At 32.0% G+C, this 24,755-nt stretch overlaps 2 protein-coding genes and 1 pseudogene across 2 annotated transcripts; all 3 read left to right on the top strand.

Moving 5' to 3' along the window:
• The first annotated feature begins 11,534 nt into the window (after positions 1–11,534).
• On the top strand, positions 11,535–21,386 carry LOC111416747 (integrator complex subunit 14). Its single transcript, XM_023048841.2, has 5 exons — positions 11,535–11,773; positions 19,805–19,975; positions 20,026–20,197; positions 20,250–20,443; positions 20,504–21,386. Exons 1-5 carry the CDS (start codon positions 11,615–11,617, stop codon positions 21,293–21,295), a joined length of 1,488 nt encoding a protein of 495 aa, XP_022904609.2. The 5' UTR covers positions 11,535–11,614; the 3' UTR covers positions 21,296–21,386.
• LOC111416746 (dnaJ homolog subfamily C member 2) lies at positions 11,783–13,952 on the top strand. The gene has a single exon (XM_071198114.1). The coding sequence runs from the start codon at positions 12,017–12,019 to the stop codon at positions 13,859–13,861; it is 1,845 nt and encodes a 614-aa protein (XP_071054215.1). The 5' UTR covers positions 11,783–12,016; the 3' UTR covers positions 13,862–13,952.
• LOC139430803 (dnaJ homolog subfamily C member 2 pseudogene) lies at positions 14,311–16,211 on the top strand (annotated as a pseudogene).
• Positions 21,387–24,755: the final 3,369 nt, after the last annotated feature.

Here is a 24,755-nt window from a genome sequence, read left to right as displayed (position 1 = left end):
GATGACAGTTTGTGCTTTTTCAGTTCCTGAAGTTGTCCATATTTAATTATTCATTACTTAATATATTTCTTGTATTTTTAATAAACTAACTTTACTTGCTAACCATTTTTTATTGGTGAACAAAGTCAGGGAAAAGATGCTGAGAAATTTAAATTAACTATTCAAAGTTTTTATTCGTTGGTACAAAACCAACTTTATTCTGTCATTCGTGCAAAACCATATGAGTGGGTCAGAAGGAAAGTGAACCAAGTCTATTTTTTTCTAAAATTTAGTTAAGAGCATACTTAGGTCCGTTTGAATAGTTATAATTTTATGTGCTGACTTATTCAATACTTAGTTCATCAGGTTACCAATAATGTACGCTAGTTCACTTTAATACTGAATGATTTGCACCATTTTTCATTGAAAAAATGAACCAAGTCTAAGTAGCTTAAGATTCTGTGATAAAGTGGGCTAAGTCAGAACTCTCAACTGTCGCTGACAGCTCTTTTTATAATCTGTCATTGCAATCTTCATGTGAATTTCTTGTGTGGTTAATTTAGTGATGAATTTGAACACAAGTTCTAATAAAGAATTCGAAGACTTAAGTCTTTCTGACCATGGTATGTACATAAACAGTAAAAATTCGTTATAACACTCTTCTAAGGACATAAGAAAAAGAGCGCCATAACCGGGAAAACGCTATAACTGAGAAATCATAAAGATGCTAAAACTTACTTTTAAATTTCTATCCGTTTAAACAAAAAGTTTACTTTTGTAAAATCCGAAAACCACAACAGATATGTTTATTTTCAAAAAGAGACGGTAACAAATATCTCCAATTATCTCCATCGAAGCATTATAACCGGGAATTCGGAGCGTTATGAGTTATAACGAGTTAGTTTTGTGTGGAAAATCATCATTTAGGTCCGGGATCACAGAATAAGAGCGTTTAAAACCGTGAAAACTTATGAACGGGAGCGTTATAACGAAATTTTACTGTGTAATACACACGTTTCCAACATAATAAAACTACTATAGATACTATTTTAGATTTTTGTAATAATAATAAAGAAACAGTATCAACTGTTATTTCGTCAGTTAGATATAGAAGAATGTAATAGTGCTGTTGATGATGTACCTTCTACTTGCACTAGTACCAGTAGAAAGAAAAGATATAAGCAAATAGGTCGTAAGCGAGAAAGAGATGAAGATTCTTGGAAATAAAATGTTAATAAGTTACTCAGAAATAGTGGTCAAGCCTACACTACGCGTAAAGGTAAATCCATACCGGCAAAACAATTTAAACAGAATTATGATTGCAAGTGTCCAGCGAAATGTAAAGATAAAGTGACAGAAGAGCAGCGCGAAATGTTTTTCACTTCATTTTGGAAGCTTAAAGATTATTCAAAGCAAAATACATTTCTACGAGGCGCTATAAAGATCATAGTACCACAAAGATCTCGTATTTGGGATGGAAGTAGAGGCTTTCAGTCACGTACTTTTGAATATTATCTCGATCTAAAAGATAAAAGCACTTTAGTTTGTAAGAAATATTTTTTGAATACCATAAACCTCAGTTGGGGTAGGGTGTACAGGTGCTTAACAAAACATGAGGTACATGCTGTATTGGATTCACGTGGGAGGCATCCGTCAAGTAACAAAATTGATCAAACTGAAATCCGATCACATATTGAGTCATTCCCTACATTTACCAGCCACTACACACGTCATCACAATCCTAATAGGAAATATTTAAATTCCGAATTGTCAATAAAGAAAATGTCAATTAGAAGGAAAAATTCCATGTAAGGAAAAATATTACTATAATGTTTTCATTACAAAGTATAATTTGCATTTTAAAATACCCTACAAAGACACATGCAAGAAATGTGACCAATGGAATATTGCTTTGGCTTCAGAAAAGGATCTATCTATTATAACAAAAATAGAGACTGAAAGAAAAATGCATTTGTCTCAAGCAGAAAAAATTAGAAATGAGTTGAAGAATGAGGCTTCACAAGTTTCAGAAAATTATTATGCTTGTACATTTGACTTGCAGAAGGCTCTAGCATTTCCAAAACTAACCACGTCCGTCGCTTATTATAAACGAAATTTGTACATGTATAATTGCGGTGTTCATCCAATTAATTCCGGACCACCTGAAATGTTTGTATGGAATGAAACAGAGGGAGGCAGGGGTTCGCAAGAAATATCTACAGTGCTTTACAAGCATTTAAAAAATAACGCTAAAAATTGTACTGAAATAACTTTATACTGCGACACTTGCGGAGGGCAAAATCGAAATATTAATTTATCAGTGCAATTACTGAAGCTGTGCAATGAAGCGTCTACTGCAGCCAAGACAATTAATGTGATATTCATGATATCTGGGCATTCCTATCTGCCAAATGACGCTTTATGAATGCTTTATGGCCCAGATGACTGGATTAAAATAATTAAAAGCTCAAGAAAGAAAACGCCAAATAAGGTCACTGAGCTTAAATTCAATGATTTTTTATCAACCAAAGATTTATTAGAGCACATTACTAATAGAAAAATAAATACCAACAAAGAACCTGTAAATCTTCAGACTTCAGTTCAAAAGAGGACACCCATTTTCAATATTTTATAAGGACACAGCTGATAACTTACTTCCATTCAAAGAAATTAACATAAAAAGAAACAACAAAAATGGTAGAAATCTTTCTTCGTTGGCATCAATAGATCAAAAACCGCTCTACAACGCTAGGCGCCGTATAACTGATATTAAGAAAAAAGATATGATTTCATTACTTCCTTTCATACCTCCAATCTACCACAACTTTTATAAGTCATTACCTGTTCAAACGAATACTAGGATCGAGTGAAATTCCAGAGGAGCACATACGTTATGAATAAAATTGTTGTTTTTTCTAGTATTTTAATTTCTCTTGTGAGGTTAACTCTTATAAACTGTACTACTTTTCTTACATTTTCCTTAAGAAAAATGTTTCTATAAAAGAAATTGTTATTACTTTTTCACACCGTATTAATAGTTGGACTTGATCGAATTGCGGTAAAAAAAAATCAGAGTAAAAGTAAACAAAGTCCACATTTCTTTCTTTTAACCGGTTGTATAGCTAAAATAATGAAGTTTCTTTTAAATAACACCTAAGTAACAATAGTGTAGATACTTATTTATAAAAAATATCAACTTTAAAAATTTCGTTGCCTATTACAAAAAATTAGTAAATGGATCGAAATCAAACGGTCCGTTTTCTCGAAACGAACTTAAGTGGACTTGGTTCACTTTACTTCTGACCACTCATATATTATAGCCACTACGTAGTATTTATTGTTCGGACCCGCCTACTATAATCAAAATTTTGAACCATGGCGCTTACTATTTTGAAATTGAAAATTAACGCTTATTTTCTGCAAATACACCATACATGCGATACATCATTGGAAAGCTAAAAGTATGCTCTTTTCAGTAACATCATAATCAAGTATAGTTTGTATTTAAAAAAATACAACTTTGTGTTGTATCTCAAAAATCATCAATAATGTTTAAAATTTTTCAACGGCAGTATGAAACTACTTAAAAACACTACCTTTACTACTAAAAACACTACTTAAAAAAGTGTCTTAAGAACGTATCAACCTCATTTCTCTAATTGGAAAAATAAAGGAGATATGAATATTTTTTGAAATCACGAAAATTTTTTTTGGCTATAACTTAAAAACAAAAGAAGATAGAGGTTTAGTGTTTGCGGCATTGGATTAATCTCGAAAAAAGAGACCGGGACATGGCACCTATTTTTTCGTATCTCTTATAGTTTCTGAAATAGCCTATAATAACACCCAACTTTGCCCACCCTGTACATTCTTGGAGTAGGATGATACAAACTAAAAATTAAAAAATATTCACCATGCACATAGATTAGAAAAATGTGGTTTTCAGAAAAAGAGGTTTAAAGTTACATAAACAATCTAAAATACACATTAAACGAAAAACACAAAGATGGGATACCCGCTTAAAAAAAAACAATGTTTCTGAAAAAAAAGAAATGTACTTCGTTTTATTTATTTATTTAGTCCGATGCGCATCAATCGGTGAATCCCCGTAGACACGGGTCTAGAAAATTTTCTACTTTCTATGCACATGTCGATGCTGATTGTTATGGTGCGTATCACATGTTAATGTGTAGGACAAGTGCATCTAGTAATATGTGTTCAGTTTGCAATATTATAATAGTAGCGATATATCTATTGTTCTTCTTAAGAATACCTAAATCTGGAGAAACAGAAAAAGCGCTCGTAATTTAGATAGAAGACCAAAACTAAAAGCACAGCTCAGTGAACACAAGCATTGTAATGGCAAAAGCAAGAAAATTGTACAATTGCTTTTGAGAAGTTTATGGAGGAACAGATTGTAAATTTAAAACAAGTTAAGGATGGTATGACAGATTTAGAACGAGGTATTTACATAATATCAAAATATCACGAGAGTCTGCTTCAGCGGACTATGAAGCTGCAGCAAGATAGATGGAATCTAACAATATAATCGAAGAAGGTGGATATCTGCCACAACAAGTTTTTCGGACGAGATGAGCCTTTTCTGGAAGCGTTCACGAAGTAGAACGATAATATCAAAGGAAGAGAAACGAGCTCCAGGTTTCAAAGTTTCAATAGATCGAGTAACCCTGTTATTGTGTTCAAATGCTTCAGGAGATTACATGATCAAACCAATGCTAGTAAATCTGGAATTTCAAATGATTACTCTAGCATCCCTAAGGATTTCCTTAACTTTCTTGAGTTTTGATACATTTCCAAATGATTATCAATCATGCCTTCCGAACGCTGCCTTTATAAAACATAGCCTTTTGCTTGCTAAATTTTTCCAATATGCGTGGTTTGCACAAATCTGGAAAACTCACCCGGATTCACTCACCCCGTGTAGGGAAATATTAATTTAGGTAAAATTAATTTTTAGTGTCGTCCATCCGCATCCACGACTGCAGAACTCGCACATACCCAGTTCAGTCCGTTACCGGTCAGTGATTTCCAATTCGATGCGCACAATGTCTGGTTCATCAATCAGTGAATCCCTGTAGACATTAGTCTAAGAAATTTTCAACTTTCTATGCACATGTCGATGCTGATTGTAATGGTGCGCATCACATGTTTACATAGTAGTGCAGGACATCAAACTGCTCAGCAAATAAAAATTAAATATATGCAGCAATTTGAAAAATAAAAGTTAGTAATCGGTTGAAATTGAAGATGGCATTGGAAAAAATTTATCTGTAGCATGAATCATAGTATTTATAAAACCATTTCATTTGATAAAGATAAATGTCAAGATAGGGAAGAAAGGAGATATGTAGATAAAATAAATAAAGCAGAACGCTTAATAAAAAAGAAGGAAGAAATGGCGCGGATAAGATCTTTAGTTGATTTAGCTTATAATGCTGATCCAAGAATAGCAAAGTTTAAACAAGAGGATAAAGATAAAAAGTTAGCTGCTAAAAAAGCACACCAGACTGCTGCTCAACAAAAGAAAGAGGAGGAGGAAAAGTTATTGCGTGAAGCTAAATTAGCAAAAGAAAAAGCTGAATCCCTGTAGACATTGGTCTAAGAAATTTTCAACTTTCCATGCACATGTCGATGCTGATTGTAATGGTGCGCATCGATGCTTCAAAGACAGTAAGATCTGGAGTAGGCATGGGCATCAGTGGACCAAATAGCCACATCAAATTGCCCCTCAGCTCGGACTTAACAATTTTCCAAGCAGAAGTTCTTGCTATAAACTTCTGCACCGCTTTGAACCTACAGAAGGGACAAAAAGGTGCATCCATAAACATTTTCACAGACAGTCGGGCCGCCTTAAAGGCAATTCAAGCCTACACGTGTGGCTCCGCACTGATCAGAGAGTGCACCAACAACCTGAGAGAACTCGCTAGGGGCAATGATGTTACCCTATGGTGGGTTCCAGGTCACAGCAACATTGAGGGCAATGAGAAGGCCGACAAGCTGGCCAAAGAGACAGCAAACACGCCCTTCATTGGACCCCAACCTGGATGTGGACTACAAAAAAGCCACCTAAAACAAATAATCAACAACTGGGAGGCTTCAAAGATAGCCTTACGCTGGAAAGAACTTCCAGGTCACAGACAAGCGAAGAGTATGATAACTCCGTCGCAAAACAAAACCAAAGAGGTTTTATGCCTCAGCAAAGGGGATCTAAGAACGCTCTCAGGCTACCTAACCGGCCATGTGCCCCTAAAATACCACCTCTTCCACATTGGACAAGCTGAGGATCAAACTTGTCGACTATGCAACGACGAGTCAGAAACTGCTGAACATATACTGTGCAATTGCGTCGCCAGAGGACGTCTAAGGCACAACGTCTTCGGTAAAACTCCCCTGTTACCTACCGACATAAAGGTTCAAGACCTTAGGACAATACTAAGGTTCATTAAGGACCTACATTTGCCCTAAACCTTTGGAGGGCTAAAGTTACAATAGATCTTATAGGTCGCGGTAACGAGAGGGGCCGCCCTCCTCAGCCCGGCAGCAATAATAATAATAATAATAATAATGGTGCGCATCACATGTTTACATAGTAGTGCAGGACATCAAACTGCTCAGCAAATAAAAATTAAATATATGCAGCAATTTGAAAAATAAAAGTTAGTAATCGGTTGAAATTGAAGATGGCATTGGAAAAAATTTATCTGTAGCATGAATCATAGTATTTATAAAACCATTTCATTTGAAACCTGGGTCATGAAAATCGGAATGTAAATAACAGAGTTACAGGTTGGGGCGTTTTTTGTGTGACACCCTGTATTTATTCTTATTTTATAATAAGATAAGTTTTATTAATTTAACCTGCTTTTTGTTTATGAGTTTATGTTTTAATTCATTGTAACCAACTATCTTGATACTACTTATAAATATAATCTCGTTTTTCTTTTATTTCCAAAGCCTACTTTTTCAAAATCTGCATATATAAGTTTTAAAGTTGTATATTTCAAAGAAGATTTGAACGAAATATCAAGTGTGCTATATATTTGGAAAGGAAATTGTATGCCATCGTTGAATTAGCAAAAATATATAGAATGTTCCAGGAAAAGAAGATTTATCAATAAGAAAAACGTTAGGACGACTTTTCGAAAATATACTGTTTTGAAAAACAATCTGTATCTCTGAAACCGTAAGAGATATCGATATGCGGTTTTCGCCATTAAGTTTCTTATAAAAATCAAGCCGCAGACACTGATATCATTTTTGCTGTATCTCTTATAGAAATAGGAGTTTCCCTTCAAAAGTGCCCAGTTTGGCCCACCCTGTACACTAGATATCCAGATTATAGTGGATATTCAGAGATTTCTCGAATTTTCAACTATGTGTGAAATATTTCTAGTAATCAAAAACTATTTAAAAACTTAAAACAATTTCTAAGACTATCAAGGGATTTTCTAACTTATTTTCCAAAGATTTCTAAAAATATAGAAATTTAGTAGTTTTTTCGGATTATATCCATAGCTTTTATAACGATTTCTAAAATATCACCTAGAAAATTCTAAAAAAAAAATCAAAAAATTCCGGAATTTTCTAGAAATTTGTAAAGATTATCATTTGTATTCAAGGATTTTTCAGATATTTAGGTATTTTTAGAAAGTTCTTGGATGATTAGCCAAGTTTCCTACATATTCTATAATGATTTCCAAGAAAATCAACTTGTCAATATCGATAAAACAACTCAATAAGTACTAGATTATTGTGCGGATTATTGTGAATACACTGAAATAACTGTATATTTTAGCAAACTTCATCGTTTCTACAATAACCTGGGCTATATTGTAACCTGATTCTGCCTTCTTTTGATACCTACTTATCTATATGATACTATACTTTTATCGTAGCGTGTTCAGCAAGCTCATTTCGCCTGTACCCACAGATTTTGCCTATCAATATTTGCTATATACTTCTCACTCCATAATTGAACCAATATAACACATGCACCAATATTTGTAGCAATTTCAACAATTTCAACAATTTTAATAGAATAGGCTAAACAAATATTGTTTATAAAATAATTTAATACGATAAATATTATAAAAATAATTCCAAAAATATTGACATTTATACTAGTATACAAAGCCACCTAGTGGAAACATTAAAAACTTGTATTAAGTTAATCAATTGCAAATTGAATTTTAAACAAATATTGTACGAAACATTTTTCGATAAAATCAATAATTTGCTCTGAAATTCCCGATTTTCCGCGCAATCATCGTATCGTACTGTTCACAGGGAAATTAATTAATTAATTATTTAAAAAAATGTTATTAATAAAAGTTGCTTGTAATGAAATTTTCAACAAATATTGTTTATAAAATAATTCGATACTATCAATAATCAATTGAATGGAAAATTATGAAACTTTAAGGTAATTTTTTTAATGTAACTAATATTAGTTTCGACTGTACAGGGTGGTTCAAATTCGATGTCCGAATAGGCTAACTCGGAAACTATAAGAGTTAGAAAAAAAGTAGCTTACATGTCATGATCTCGTTTTTCGAGAAACTGCTAATGCCGAAAACCTCATAGCGCTATCGTCTTTTGTTTTTCCGCTAGAGGCCAAAATTGGAAATATCGTAAAACCAGCAAGTGCAATTATCTTCGTTATTATTATAGGTGGAGTATTATAACTAAGACATTATATGGACACTTTTTTACAGAGAATTGGATGACGTAGTCAAAAAAATTTTTTCGGTTTTAGATTTTGAGATATCATCACAATTTTCGTTTTTTTAAATGGAAACAACCACTGATTATTCGCTTATTAAATTCGTTATTTTTTTCTTATTACAAAAATATAGGGTTCGACAGGTCTATTTCTTATTGTTTTAGAATAAAGCCAAAAATAAACTTTTTTTTTAAATTTCCATCTAGTGTCATCGACGAAATTAAATTTACAGTTTCCTGTAAATTATGGTACTATAACTAAAAATTAAAAAAACAAATTTCTGATGTTTGAAACAAATAAATTTGTTGAACTATTTAATTTATATATGTTTTACACAAAAGTTGGAATAGATTGCATTATTTCACATTTTTTATTAATATTTAATATTATTATTAAATGACTTAATAAATTATTGATAGATGGCGCTCATATATTTTTCTATTGAATTCAAATAAACATAGCAACATTTGTTTGTATTCAAAAAGTGTCACTTTAAAAATCCTGTTTTAAAGATGAATTACGAAAACTTTGAAAAGTTTGACATGTTAGAATGTTACATACCTATTACAAAATAAAAGTAGTGAATTGGCTGCAGAGTTGTATTTTAATAGATACCCGGAAAGAAGGCAGCCAAATGCTTAAATGCCAAAAAATTTAAAAACATTCGGTTCTTTTAAAAAGCCTAGACCAAAATCGTATTATAAAGAAAATGAAGACGAAGAAATAAATGTTTTAGCGGCAGTTACAGCAAATTCGTCGATATCAAGCCGCGAAATGGAGAATGATCTTGGTATTTCCAGAAATCGCTGTCTTCGTGTTTTACATAAACACAAGTATAAGCCATACGTTCCTCGAATCATGCATCATTTACGAGATGGTGATACCCAAAGAAGGCTTGAATTTTGCCGTTGGTACGTAGATCAGGTTAATGAAAACCCAGTTTTCAGTAGAGCAATTATCTGGACCGATGAAGCACACATTAGCAGTGCGGGGATATTTAACAGAAATAACCAACATATATGGTCGAACGTTAATCCCCAAAATACCATTGAAAGGCGTACTCAAGGTCGCTTTGGTTTTAACGTATGGGTAGCATTGCTAAATAATGAAGTTTTGGCATATCAAATATACCAAGAAAATTTAAATGCGGAACGGTATTTAAACATATTAACAAACCACATTGAAAGATATGTTGATGGTTTACCTTTACGTGATGCGGAAAAACTATATTTTCAACATGATGGCGCTCCTGCGCATACTGCTAGGCGTATAACTGATTTTTTAAATATTAATTTTGAAGACAACTGGATTGGTTCCAGCGGAAACCATCGGTGGCCACCAAGATCACCGGATTTGACGCCACTGGATTTTTTTCTCTGGGGCTACATCAAAAACCAGTTATATTTAATGGATAATGGAAATATAAGAGAATTAAAGATACATTTTGAGCATTGTCTCAATTCTATTCCAAATATAAGTATATTTAACGCAATAAACAGTGTTAGAAAGCGTTGTGAAATTTGCATCGAAAAAAGAGGAGGTCAATTTGAGCATTTTTTGTAGCATTGTTTTAATAATGTTTGGAAAATAAAATTATTAGTATTTGTTGTTAAATTACTATTTTTTTGCGTTAATAAAATATTTATAAATACTATTTGATCTAACAAAAACAAATAATATATTAAATAATGTCAATCTTATAGATGTGAAAATTTTTAAAAGTTATTCATAAAGTATTAAGAAATGTAGGTATGTAGTAAACCTACAATTTCTAAAATCAGCCACTTAATAATTTATCAAGTTGCTAATAAAATAGTGTGAAGCAATGCAAGTCATTAAATATTTCCGTATTAACAGTTGGTGTAATAAACATAATTATTTGTTTTTAAATACCAGAAGTTATCTTCTTATTTAATTGTTAACTTTTTAGATTTTACCTACCGCCCCGTAATTTACAGGAAACTGTAAATTTAATTTCGCCGATGATACTAGATGGAAATTTTATAAAAAATGTTTATTTTTGGCTTTATTCTAAAACAATAAGAAATAGACCTGTCGAACCCTATATTTTTGTAATCAGAAAAAAATAACGAATTTAATAAGCGAATAATCAGTGGTTGTTTCCATTTAAAAAAACGAAAATTGTGATAATATCTCAAAATCTAAAACCGAAAAAATTTTTTTGACTACGTCATCCAATTCTCTATAAAAAAGTGTCCATATAATGTCTTAGTTATAATACTCCACCTATAATAATAACGAAGATAATTGCACTTGCTGGTTTTACGATATTTCCAATTTTGGCCTCTAGGGGAAAAACAAAAGACGATAGCGCTATGAGGTTTTCGGCATTAGCAGTTTCTCGAAAAACGAGATCATGACATGTAAGCTACTTTTTGTCTAACTCTTATAGTTTCCGAGTTAGCCTATTCGGACATCGAATTTGAACCACCCTGTACTCAATTCAGGAAAAAATAAATAAAAAATAATAAAAAAGGGAGATTTTTCCATAAGCTGTTTTTAATTGTTTTAAGGAATTTTGTCCGTTACTTTTGGGAAGCACTGTATATTCGATACAACGTGCATTACGCTTCCGCGTAATTGGTTGCCTAAGCGCAATAAATTGCAGTATTTAAAAATTATTAAATATAAAAAATAAAGGAGAGTTTTTAAGACCTATGTGAGTGTAATTGAAACAAGATTTCAATTACTTTAAATGTTTTATTGATTTCTTAGTTAACTTGTTCGTATAATTTTACTTAAGAGTTACATAAAAATAAATTATGTTGGCATCAATGAAAAAACCAAACAAAAAAAGTAAACGATAAAGTGTGAGGTTAAGTAATCAAATTTGACAAATTTAAAAGTTATTTTATTCAAAATTCAGGAAAAATGCCCACCGTATTATTACTAGATTCTTCATTATCCATGTCCAGACCGGTGCAACTTCCGGAAAATGCAGAAACAACACGAAAACAACTCGCAGTTGCAGGTATCAAGACGTTCCTAGACACTTTAAGCATTCATGCGAAATTAGAATTTATATCTCTGGTAAGTAAAGGCGATTTTCGTTTGAACCCCATTTAAAGTTTGGGGATATTTAGGGAATTTTTATCGTGTTACGTTGCTTTCGAAGAATTTCTGACGTTTCTTTCGGCAGCACATGGGTAATGTAAAAACCATTTAAAGAGATTAAAACATTATTTCCCAACCGCAATTTCCGTAAACATTCAGTGAAAGTGTGTTCAAACGATTTATTTTTACAACGGGATCATTCGTGTTATGTAGTAAAAGATGTGTGAGGTTAGGTTAACGGAAAAATGTACTACAGTCGCGTTGCGGTATCGTTTCGTCTTCAAGCGAAACGAAAACGGAGATCCCACGTTGGAATATCTTCCTCACGCCGTTAAAAAATTAGAAATTCCCTCAACACCTCCGCCAGAAGAAGAACAAAAAGAGGAAGAAGTTGAAATCGAAGAAGTCGACGTTAAATACCTCAGAAGTTTGGATCCTAAAGAATGGAAGAAACAAGATCATTATAAAGTTTTGGGTTTAGAAAATGCTCGTATTAAAGCTAGTGATGAGATCATTAAAACTGCTTATAGAAAAATGGTTTTAAAGCATCATCCGGATAAAAGAAAAGCTCAAGGTGAAGAGATTAGGACGGATGATGATTATTTTACTTGTATTACAATGGCTTATGAAACTTTGGGTAATTCTATTAAGAGGCGATCTTATGATTCTGTCGATCCCGAATTTGACGATTCTTTACCTTTACAAAGTGATATTAAACAAGATTTCTTCAAAACGTTATCGTTTTATTTTGATCTAAATTCGCGATGGTGCGAAAAAAAACATGTTCCTAAATTGGGAGATTTAGATTCGCCACGAGAAAAAGTGGAGTATTTTTATTCATTTTGGTATGACTTTAAATCCTGGAGAGAATATTCTTACGAAGATGAAGAGGATAAAGATAAATGTCAAGATAGGGAAGAAAGGAGATATGTAGATAAAATAAATAAAGCAGAACGCTTAAGAAAAAAGAAGGAAGAAATGGCGCGGATAAGATCTTTAGTTGATTTAGCTTATAATGCTGATCCAAGAATAGCAAAGTTTAAACAAGAGGATAAAGATAAAAAGTTAGCTGCTAAAAAAGCACGCCAGACTGCTGCTCAACAAAAGAAAGAGGAGGAGGAAAAGTTATTGCGTGAAGCTAAATTAGCAAAAGAAAAAGCTGAAGCTGAAGAAAAAGCTAAAATTGAAGCCAAAAGGCTGGAACGTGAAGCTCAAAAGAAAGCTTTGAAAAAAGAGAGAAAAATATTTAGGGATACTTGTAAAAGTAGCAATTATTTCTCAGAAAAAGAATCGGAACGTATTAACAATATGATGGCTGTTGATCAAATTTGCGAAGTCTTCTCCGCCCTTGAATTAGCCGAATTAAACAAAAATTTAAAAAACAACGGAAAACAAGCCTTCGCAAAAGCAATGAGTGAATCTCAAGCGCGCATCGAAGAAGAGAAAAAATCCGTTTTAGAAACATACACGCAAAAAGTAACGGAACAACTTCAAAACACCAACATTGCAAATCCAGAATGGACAAACGATAACTTACAACTTTTAATAAAAGCCGTCAATTTATTTCCCGCGGGAACTAATCAACGTTGGGACGTTGTAGCTAACTTTTTAAACCAACACGGTACTTTTACCGAAAACACAAGAAAATTTAATTCAAAAATGGTATTGGCAAAAGCAAAAGATTTACAAAGTACGGATTTCTCAAAAAATAACTTAAAAGAAGCCGCGAATAAACAAGCGTTTGATAATTTGAAGAAGGAAAAACGAAATGTGGTTGTAACAGCTGATGAATCAAAAAAAATTGATGATGAGAAAATTGCGATAAACGGCGGAATGACTAATGGGGAACTAAAACAAGTTGATAAACCTTGGACAACTCAGGAACAACAATTACTTGAACAAGCGTTAAAAACTTATCCCGCGAGCACGCAAGAACGTTGGGATAAAATAGCCGATTGCGTACCTGGACGTACCAAAAAAGACTGTATGAAAAGATACAAGGAACTTGTTGAGATCATCAAGGCGAAAAAAGCTGCCCAAACGGCCGGCGGGGCGACCAAATAACGCATGCTATTTTTAGTCCTTATCAAATTGTTGAAACTGTAAAACCAGTTTATTAAGTTTAATTTACGAGATATTTATTCTTCATTCTCTTATAAAATTTTTTATTACTTACTATTATTAATTATTGTAAATTAATTCGTGGCGAATTTCATTTTTTTCTTCTTTTCTTTTCATTCTTTTTATTTTGTAATATAAGAATGTACAAGTTTTAAGAAAATCTTTGCGAATATTACGTAATCCATACGTTATTCTGTGCTGCCCATGTAATAACTGAGGAAGATGTATTAAAAAATGAAAATAAAGATTACCAATGTAAAGTAAACATCAGAGCTTTATTTTAGTTTATAAGTTTATGTTGATTTTGGTAAGTTAACCCTGCTGTAACTAAAGTTATGAAAGTAATCAACGCAAATTGACCTTGACCATGAAACGTTTTATTTTTGGAGTGGGGTTATGGTTATGCTTATTCAAACAGTAAATTGGAAATGAATATGTTTAAATATATATTTTTTTTAATTATCCAAAAATTAGACTAAACGGAATTAAGAATTATTTCGTAAGAATAATGTATATAAAATGATGCGATTTTAACACATTAGCTAACATTCAACATTTATATATAACATCTTTGACGTTGAATTTTTTTCGCAAAATTATCTATTAAGCAGTTCCCACAAATAATGAAAAGAGGTTGTGCTCTATATGAGTGAGCAGCCATAAAACTAGCGTTAATTTGATTGTACGTTTGAGAATAGGTTACTCTTTCAAAGTAATTATGTTATAAACTTATATGACAAGGAAAAGCATTTTTACACCCCAGCTTTAGATTCGTACATAGACAGAGACTTATACAATTTGAGCGAACGACCACCCTTTTATATAGCTGACCCACACTATCAAAACTGATGAGCAAAAAAGCGGTTTATGAAATTGCTTTATTGTTTTCTTTTGATATAAATTCGCGATGGTGCGAAAAGAAACATGTTCCTAAATTGGGAGATTTAGATTCGCCACGGGAAAAAGTAGAGTATTTTTATTCATTTTGGTATGACTTTAAATCCTGGAGAGAATATTCTTACGAAGATAAAGAGGATAAAGATAAATGTCAAGATAGAGAAGAGAGGAAATATGTAGATAAAATAAATAAAGCAGAACGCTTAAGAAAAAAGAAGGAAGAAATGGCGCGGATAAGATCTTTAGTTGATTTAGCTTATAATGCTGATCCAAGAATAGCAAAGTTTAAACAAGAGGATAAAGATAAAAAGTTAGCTGCTAAAAAAGCACGCCAGACTGCTGCTCAACAAAAGAAAGAGGAGGAGGAAAAGTTATTGCGTGAAGCTAAATTAGCAAAAGAAAAAGCTGAAGCTGAAGAAAAAGCTAAAATTGAAGCCAAAAGGCTGGAACGTGAAGCTCAAAAGAAAGCTGAAGAAAAAAGAGAGAAAAATATTTAGGGATACTTGTAAAAGTAGCAATTATTTCTCAGAAAAAGAATCAGAACGTATTAACCATATGATGGCTGTTGATCAAATTTGCGAAGTCTTCTCCGCCCTTGAATTAGCCGAATTAAACAAAAATTTAAAAAACAACGGAAAGCAAGCCTTCGCAAAAGCAATGAGCGAATCCCAAGCGCGCATCGAAGAAGAGAAAAAATCCGTTTTAGAAACATACACGCAAAAAGTAACGGAACAACTTCAAAACACCAACATTGCAAATCCAGAATGGACAAACGATAACTTACAACTTTTAATAAAAGCCGTCAATTTATTTCCCGCGGGAACTAATCAACGTTGGGACGTTGTAGCTAACTTTTTAAACCAACACGGTACTTTTACCAAAAACACAAGAAAATTTAATTCAAAAATGGTATTGGCAAAAGCGAAAGATTTACAAAGTACGGATTTCTCAAAAAATAACTTAAAAGAAGCCGCGAATAAACAAGCGTTTGATAATTTGAAAAAAGAAAAACGAAATGTGGTTGTAACCGCTGATGAATCAAAAAAAATTGATGATGAGAAAATTGCGGTAAACGGCGGAATGATTAATGGGGAACTAAAACAAGTTGATAAACCTTGGACAACTCAGGAACAACAATTACTTGAACAAGCGTTAAAAACTTATCCGGCGAGCACGCAAGAACGTTGGGATAAAATAGCCGATTGCGTACCTGGACATACCAAAAAAGACTGTATGAAAAGATACAAGGAACTTGTCGAGATCATCAAGGCGAAAAAAGCTGCCCAAACGGCCGGCGGGGCGACCAAATAACGCATGCTATTTTTAGTCCTTATCAAATTGTTGAAACTGTAAAACCAATTTATTAAGTTTAATTTACGAGATATTTATTCTTCACTCTCTTATCAAATTTTTTATTACTTACTATTATTAATTATTGTAAATTAATTCGTGGCGAATTTCATTTTTTTCTTCTTTTCTTTTCATTCTTTTTATTTTGTAATATAAGAATGTACAAGTTTTAAGAAAATATAAGTACGAAGGCTTTCACGGCCGGTGTGAATTAAACTAAGATTAGAACTAAAACTAGAACTAACACTAGAAACTTTCGGGTTTTGCCGTGCGTCTTTTAATAAAAGGTTTGACGTTTCGGATGCCATGTTGCAACCTTCTTCAGAAACTGGTTCGAAGTGAACCACTTCGAACCACTTCTTAAAAGACGCACGGCAAAACCCGAAAGTTTCTAGTGTTAGTTCTAGTTTTAGTTCTAATCTTAGTTTAATTTTAAGAAAATCTTTGCGAATATTACGTAATCCATACGTTATTCTGTGCTGCCCATGTAATAACTGAGGAAGATGTATTAAAAAATGAAAATAAAGATTACCAATGTAAAGTAAACATCAGAGATTTATTTTAGTTTATAAGTTTATGTTGATTTTGGTAAGTTAACCCTGCTGTAACTAAAGTTATGAAAAAAGTAATCAACGCAAATTGACCTTGACTATGAAACGTTTTATTTTTGTAGTGAGGTTATGGTTATGCTTATTCAAACCGTAAATTGAAAATGAATATGTTTAAATATATATTTCATTAATAATCTAAAAATTAGACTAAACGGAATTAAGAATTATTTCGTAAGAATAATATACAGGGTGATTCACATAAGAACCGACACAGAGCAGGGACATGTAGAGGCCCATAAATTAAAATGATTTAACGTAACTTACCTCTATACTAAGTTGTACACCTGAGGCCTTCAAAGTTGGCTCTTAAATTTTTAAAAAGTTCAATATCTTCGTAACACCAAACTTGGTATACATTAGGAGTGTACCAAGGGTATTAATTGGTAACAAATTGAACTCAATTGTGGTATTTCAAAGGGTTGATTAAGGGTGATGGTACACTAAATTTTGACAGATTTCTTTAACCTTTTGGCGGATTTAATACATTACTACTTCATTTCATGTGGAATTTAATTCTAAAACTTTTCTTACTCTTATTATTTTTTATATCTCAAAGATGGAGTATTATAAATAAAACATTATATGGGCAACTTTTTACGAAGAATTCAGTGCCATAGGTAGAATTTTCTTCCTATCTTTTATTTTCGAGATTTTAAACGTAACTTTATTTTTTTAAATGGAAACCATAGTTGACTATGATCTAAAATAATTTGTTATTTTGTTCTGATAACAAATATATATAGTTTGTGGGGTATATTTCTTATAGTTATTGAATAATTAACAAAAATTCATTTTGTTCTATCTAAAACTAATGTATGTATTTAAAAGCACGCAAATTTTTCAGTTTTTGCCGATAGGGCGAAAACAAAAGACGATAGCTGTTCGGAGTTTTCGGCATTAGTATTTTCTCGAAAAACGAGATGATGACATGTAAGCTACTTTCTTTCTATCTCTTTTAGTTTCGAAGATAGCCTATGCGGACAAATTGGGACACCTGTATAAAAAATACGAAATGTAAACTTTTACTACTATCCGTGCAAAAAGTCAAGGCCTCTCATTTTAGAGATGCGACAAAGTTTGTTCTAATCACTGAACATTTCTACGTAATATATGTTGATTTGAAAATTTTCGGATCCACGGTTTTCTTTTTATCGCGAGTTAAATGAAAAAAGTACCCGATTTTTTACGGTACCGGCAACATTGTCAACTTTGCGATTTTTTTCTCGATAACTATCGTACGAAAAAAAATTGAATTTTGAACTACCACCTGTTCAAAATGTCTGATGTGTTCTTAATGAGTGGCATATTTTATTTTTTCGATATTCCATACAGTTTCGCGGAAAATCGTGGTTTAGTAAGACGCCGTTATGTAGAAAACGGCTGGGTGGATTTCTTTGCGGATTTGACCAAATTATATCAAATAATGCCGGTTATCGGATCCCGTTATCAGTTTTTCAAAATTAGAGCTCCCTAATTTTTTAAGGGCGATTTAATGGAATTACAAATTAAAGAGAAACAGAAATAAGCTATGCGTTGTAACGGGGGTTCCGTCCAATCGGAACAGATGGTGCGTCCCAGACAGGACGTCGCGCCTTATTTCTTTATGTAGGTAAGATAAAGGCGCGACGTACTGTCTAGGACACATCATCTGTTCTGATTGGACGGAACCCCCATTACCCCGTTAACTAAACAAACAAAATAATACAAAATATATTTGTATTAAATATATTTGAGTTTTTTATGAAAACGACAATGTTTTTTAAAAAATAATAAGAATAAAAAAAGTTTTAGAATTAAATTCCACATGAATTGAGGTAATAATGTATTAAATCCATCAAAAGGTTAAAAATATCTGTCCAAATTTAGGGGACCATCACTCTTAATCAACCCTTTGAAATGCCTTACTTGATGCCTTACATCATCTAACGAGATCTTCTCTACCATCTCGAGCCTCCAAGGGAGTATGCACAAGGGGCCCACTGGGGCCTAAGTGCGCGTAAAAATTACGCACCCCTCTACATACATACATACATACATGCCTTACTTGGTCTTAACTTGATACCAATTAACACTTTCGATACACTCATAACGTATACCAAATTTGGTTTTTCTAGCTTAATGTATTACGAAGATATTCAATGTTTTAAAAATTTAAGACCAAACTTTGAAGGGCTATAACTCCTCAGGGGTACAACAAATCATACAAAAATAGTAGTAGTATTTTATTCTAACCTGTAAACCCAACTGAGGTTTACTGGTTGTAATTTAAACAATATTCACCAGTATAACCTCCTTTAAGGACAAAAAATAAAAATGCGTGTTTCGTTATGAAATGATGAAAATGAACTGAAGTTTTATTCTAAATGTAAACAATAATAAATTTTCATGACACGCCATGGTATAATGATTTGACAAATATTTCAATTTAAAATCAAGTGGGTTCTGTGACGGTAACGCTACACCAATAAACGAAGAAAACAATAAATACAACAAAATATGCCGCTTTATTCAATCGCAGTTGGGTATTTTCTACTTTTCGGCGAACAAATTGATATTCACATCCCTATTCGTATTCCGGACTGTGTAAAAATCGAAAACAATGTGTCGACACATCAGTGAATTTTGTAGAATCTTGTTTTTCGTCTGCGCCGCATCATAGCTATTGATGACAAGCATAGAAAATATGCATATTATAGAAGGAATGCTAAATCTCTTTTATTATTAGTATATAAGGAAACTGGTTTTATTTATTTTTGATAAAAATCATGATTTTCGTCAATATGCAATGCAACTTTTAATTTCTACAGCAAGGTTAAGGCTGAAACCTTGAATTATAAAAGAGGATGTTCTTAATTAGCATATTTCATTTAAATTCTTGGCGATTTTTTATTGTCACGATAAATACTTTAAAAACACTGACCGGATTATACTGATAAATTTTGATTTTATGTTGTAAATTCTTTTTATGTTTTGTTGATAACTGGATCTAATTTTTATTTTAAGTGTAAATAAAATAATATTATTTCAGATGACGTTCTCATCATACTTTGAAGAACAATGTGCTTTTACACGTGATTATAGCTTAGTAAAATCTTCTCTCCTAAATTTAGTAGACTTGGATAAAACTTGTATTGAAACGGCTTTTCATGGTGTGAATCAATTAGTTCTTACAGAATGGGGAAACAATACAGCTTGCCATGTAATTAATATGCGAAATTAAAATTATCATTCTAAAAAAAATTTTTTTAGGTAATTCTAATTACAGATGGAAATACCGGATTAGGTCCAGGTTCTTTAAAAGAATCATTATCGACAATAAACCAACGAACCGTTAACAATCAATTTCCTTTACCATTTTCATTTCCAGCAAAATTACATATTGTTTGTATAGCTGCTCCGAATGATGCTAGTCTATTAAAAGGTAAAAATAAAAAAGATTTAGTTTTAATAAAATAGATTTAATTAATTTCTAGCAAAACCAATGTATCAAGAACTTATTGATATGTGTGGTTATGATGGTTCTATTTGTACCCCGGATACGAATTTAACCGAAGTTACAGTTTGCAATATGTTTCAAAAATTAGCAGAGGAAAGTTATACATCATTTAAAGGTACTTTAAAATGCGGACATTTAGAATCTAAAGTTATTTTATCACCAGCACCAGTGGTAATATTTTCTTTCTGTTTTTAAATCTTATAAATATAAACGTTTAATTTTCAATTTTAGCCATACACAAAAATAACTGATTTCGATTACCAAACATATAATCTTTCACAAACAGTAGAAGTATGCGGTTTTATAAGCATTGCAGACGTAGGTTCACCAATGGCTATTAGTAGACATTTAATATTACCAGCAAGTAAAGATAACGCACCTTTAAAACCAGAAATAGATTTAACCGAAGATGAATCAGATGAAGGCAAAGTCCCATCCTTTTGTGTCTTACTCCACGGTGCTCTTAAAGTTGAAAATATGGCCGCTTTGGTTACAATAGGAGAAAATTGGTTTGGATTTATCTACTCATGGGCAGATTCAAAGAAAAAATCCAACTTAATGCTAACAATTTTAATGCCAGGTTCGGATTCCGTTCCATGGTTGGGCGATCTCAACATGTTACATTGCGCCGACAATATGAATAGTGATAATGTAACAGCTTTTCCTGTGCGACCAACTGAGAAAAGGAGTTACTCGCAGAATAGCGTCGTTTGGATACGACAGGCTGGATTACAAAGTGATATACAAAAAATTTTACGACATGCGAGGAAATTACCTGAGAAAACACAACAATTTTATAAGGAATTGAATAGATTAAGAAAAGCCGCTATTCAATTGGGGTTTATTGAGTTGTTAACTGGGTTGGCTAGTATCTTTGAACAGGAATGTACGCAACTTCCTGGATCTGCACATCCTGATTGTGCCTTGCAATTGACTCATGCTGCGGACGCGTTGAGAAAGACACAAACTAGGGATATTAAGCATGTTATTTGTCCTTTACCTACTAATTATAATGCTTCGTAAGTTATTTTCCGAATTTATAAGATATTTTGTATTTAATTTGTTAATTATAATATTAATTATAAGGAAATAAAAATATCTTCTTTACTACTAATTTGTATATTCTGTTTTTTAACCCAAGTCAGTTACTTAAATTTGTCGTTTAAATAAGTTATAAACCTTAAATAAACACGAGTTAAGTTATATTTTAACGCGCACGATAGTTGTTTGAAATTGCAACGCACTGTTGAGTTAAAGCGACTTTACCGGCTTATAAATTGTCGAACCAATTTTTCCTTTAAAAACATTTTTGTGTTAATAATTCATTTATGTTTCTTTGATTGCAGATATAATTTGATCTAAAACTTTTTAATTTTAATACTCCGTACGTAGTAAGGACTGCCCCTTCTCATAGTGAAGGTAGATGAATACAGAATGGTTCATTTAACGTGACACAAGCGATTATCTCGAAATAAAAATGACATAAAAATGAACTAAATGAAAGTTGTTATGTGCGAAGGGGGAAACCATATGACGATAACATTTTTTGACCTTGAGCTTTTTTCAAGGTCGTATGCAGGTCACGACAAAATCTAAATAATTTTTTTAATCAAATAGTTTTAAATATTGTTTATTTATAAAAAAATGATTAAACTATACTATTAATCAACAACAAGTATAAAATTTATAATAAATGTTCAAATATTTCCCCACTCACTTCAATACATTTATTAACCCTTCTACTAAAACTTTCTTTACATCTTAAAAGGTTTTTATGGGGATCGTTAGGTTATATCATAATACTCGCTACTCTGCAATAACCACTTTTTATTAACTTCAACGCTGGATAAAAATGACATGTAAAGTTAACACTTATTTTGCATATCAATTTCCAAAAACATTTGATTAATTTTGAGAAACGATTGTAAACATATTAAAAGTTGTACCCTTATGAAATTTCACTATAATTTTATACTGTATGTGTTGTTTATGTAACACTGTAATAGCTTCTTGAATACAGGATTTATTTATCTTTTTCTCAACACTGTTCATAAACAAATTTTGTTTGCAATGTTAAATTTTGATTTGAGCTATAAAAAAAGTCCCACAAGATCCCAGGTTGAAATTTGTTTTTTTATGTAGTTTCAAGCCTATACGTTTCGTTCCCAAAAAAATAAATTGCGCATACTTGCGCATTTTCAATAAAATGGCTAATATACAGGGTGGTGTCTACGGATATTCGACAGTGAATACTGAAAGTTAGTTTAGAAACTATTAATCGCTTACAATTTTTCAGAATAACTATTTTTATGAATCAATATTAGTACTAAATGTATAACTAGAAGCTTTCGGGCTTAACCGTGCGTTTTTAAAAAAGAGTCACGATTCGGATATCATGTTGTTGTAACCTTCTTCCCAAATAAGTCCGAAGTATTTTTTGAGTTAAAAAATACCTATCCAACACACAGTAATAAAAAAGAAAATCAATGACGCGTTAAAACGCAAAACCAGATGATTATTTCACAAAAATTATTATCAAGAAATAAACTTAAGTTCATTTCTTGATTATTGTTAACAATAATACTTCAAAATCAGGGTGGTTCAGTTTTTAATCGGAAAACTTTACTAAGATGTAGTACTTGCCAAAATAACACAAGTTTTTTATACAAACATAAGGTCGCAACTGTTTTGTTTTCGAGCTATGAGCGATTAAAGTTGCGCCAAAAATTTACGTTTTATTTTGTATTTCGGCTATCATTAAACCGAAGAATTTGAAATTTTGTATGTATTTACTACTGGTTAACACCTTATTTTCAAGCATACCTAAAGCTTACCTAGCGGCCTCTAAAGGGATGAAATTCACAAACACTTTGATTTTTTATAAGAACTTTTTAACGCCAATTAGTGTTAAAATAAAATAAACCAAGTGACTTTTTAAATGAAAAAAATTTAAAAATTTTACAAACAACACACTTACATTATATAATCAATTATATAATTGGTATTATATGCTTGTGGCAGTGCATAAAATTCTTGTACATGGCCAGTTAATAATAGAATCATTAAGTATCCCGATTGGCCTGCTTTCAGAAGAAGCGCAAGAAACTAGGAATAAAGACCTTAGAAGGTATAGAGAGAACTTTTCAAGAAAAATTTCCAGAATACATAATAATAGAGACATTTTAAACAGGCTTTTAATATCAACAGACCCAATTATAACATCATTTCATAGCAAAAAATCAAGAAATAATGCAGATTTTCCTCAAGAACTTATAAGCCTTCTCTGCTTTGAAAATGATGAAGAAAGAAATGATTTTTTATCGTCAATTACAACTAATATTGAAATTGTAGAACACAGTGAAGAAGAAGAAAAATAATATTTAGTTTTCTTCCTCTTCACTGTGTTCTAGAATCTCTTCTATTTATTTTTCTACAAGAAAAATAAATATTGGTATACAAGAAATGTTAAAACAGTATGTTAAAACACTAAATTTGCTTATGGGTTAAAACATAATTTATGGTTATCACTACATTATTAAACATTTGTCACAAATTAACACAGAAACAAAGAATAGCGTAGTTTACTCTATTATTGCAAATAAAATAGTAAGAGTATTTTTTTAACTGCTACTGTTTCGAAGACAGCTACATGAAAAACACTCAAAATTTACGTATAATCCATAAATGCAACAAAAAAAATGTGGGTTCCTATTTTAAAATGTCAACTTAGGCATGGTATCTCAATTTTGGGACACCTCTACATTTCAATTTTATCTGGAAAAATGCGCGTTAAAAAATATAACATAGATGTCCAAGCCTTTTTTCTGGAAGAATATCCCCCGAATTTTTATCGAATTGATTCCATACTTTATGTACACAGTGTATATATATTATATATATATAAGCATATATACTTATTGTTAGGGTACAGGAAATAAAAGTACCATGTTTTCGGAATTATATTAGCTTAAAGATCCAACCCAAACCACAGCAAAACCTTTGTTTCGCTTTTATTTTCAAATATTCGTTTCAACATCCTAAATTTTGTTTTAAGCACTGTATATAGATTAAATAAATCCTAGCTAACCATTAAGGAGATATTATAAAGGTAGTAAACATTTTCAACTTCATTTAGTTGTAATTATATTTTTGGCCACATATTCGTAACTTCCTAACACTGTGTGTTAGGTGAAAAAAAAAACAAAATCCACCCCTTAGCCATGAGTTGCTATGTTGAAATTTGGTGTGGATAAAAATTCGACATCCCTAAGTGGATTTTCGTTAAAATTAGATTGCTACATGTGAAGGGGTGTCAACCCCTAATAAAAATAAGTGAAATTCGCTATGTTAGGTGAAAAAAAAAATAAAACCCTCCCCTTAGCCGTGAGTTGCTGAGTTGAAATTTGGTGTGGATATAGCTTCGACATCCCTAAATTGATTTTCGTTAAAATTAGAGTGCTACACATAAAGGGGTATCAGCCCC

The sequence above is a fragment of the Onthophagus taurus genome, chromosome 7 (genome assembly GCF_036711975.1).
Source record: "Onthophagus taurus isolate NC chromosome 7, IU_Otau_3.0, whole genome shotgun sequence".
Taxonomy (NCBI): Eukaryota; Metazoa; Arthropoda; class Insecta; order Coleoptera; family Scarabaeidae; genus Onthophagus; species Onthophagus taurus.
Note: the sequence above shows the minus strand (reverse complement) of the source record. Positions and strands in the feature narration are given on the sequence as shown.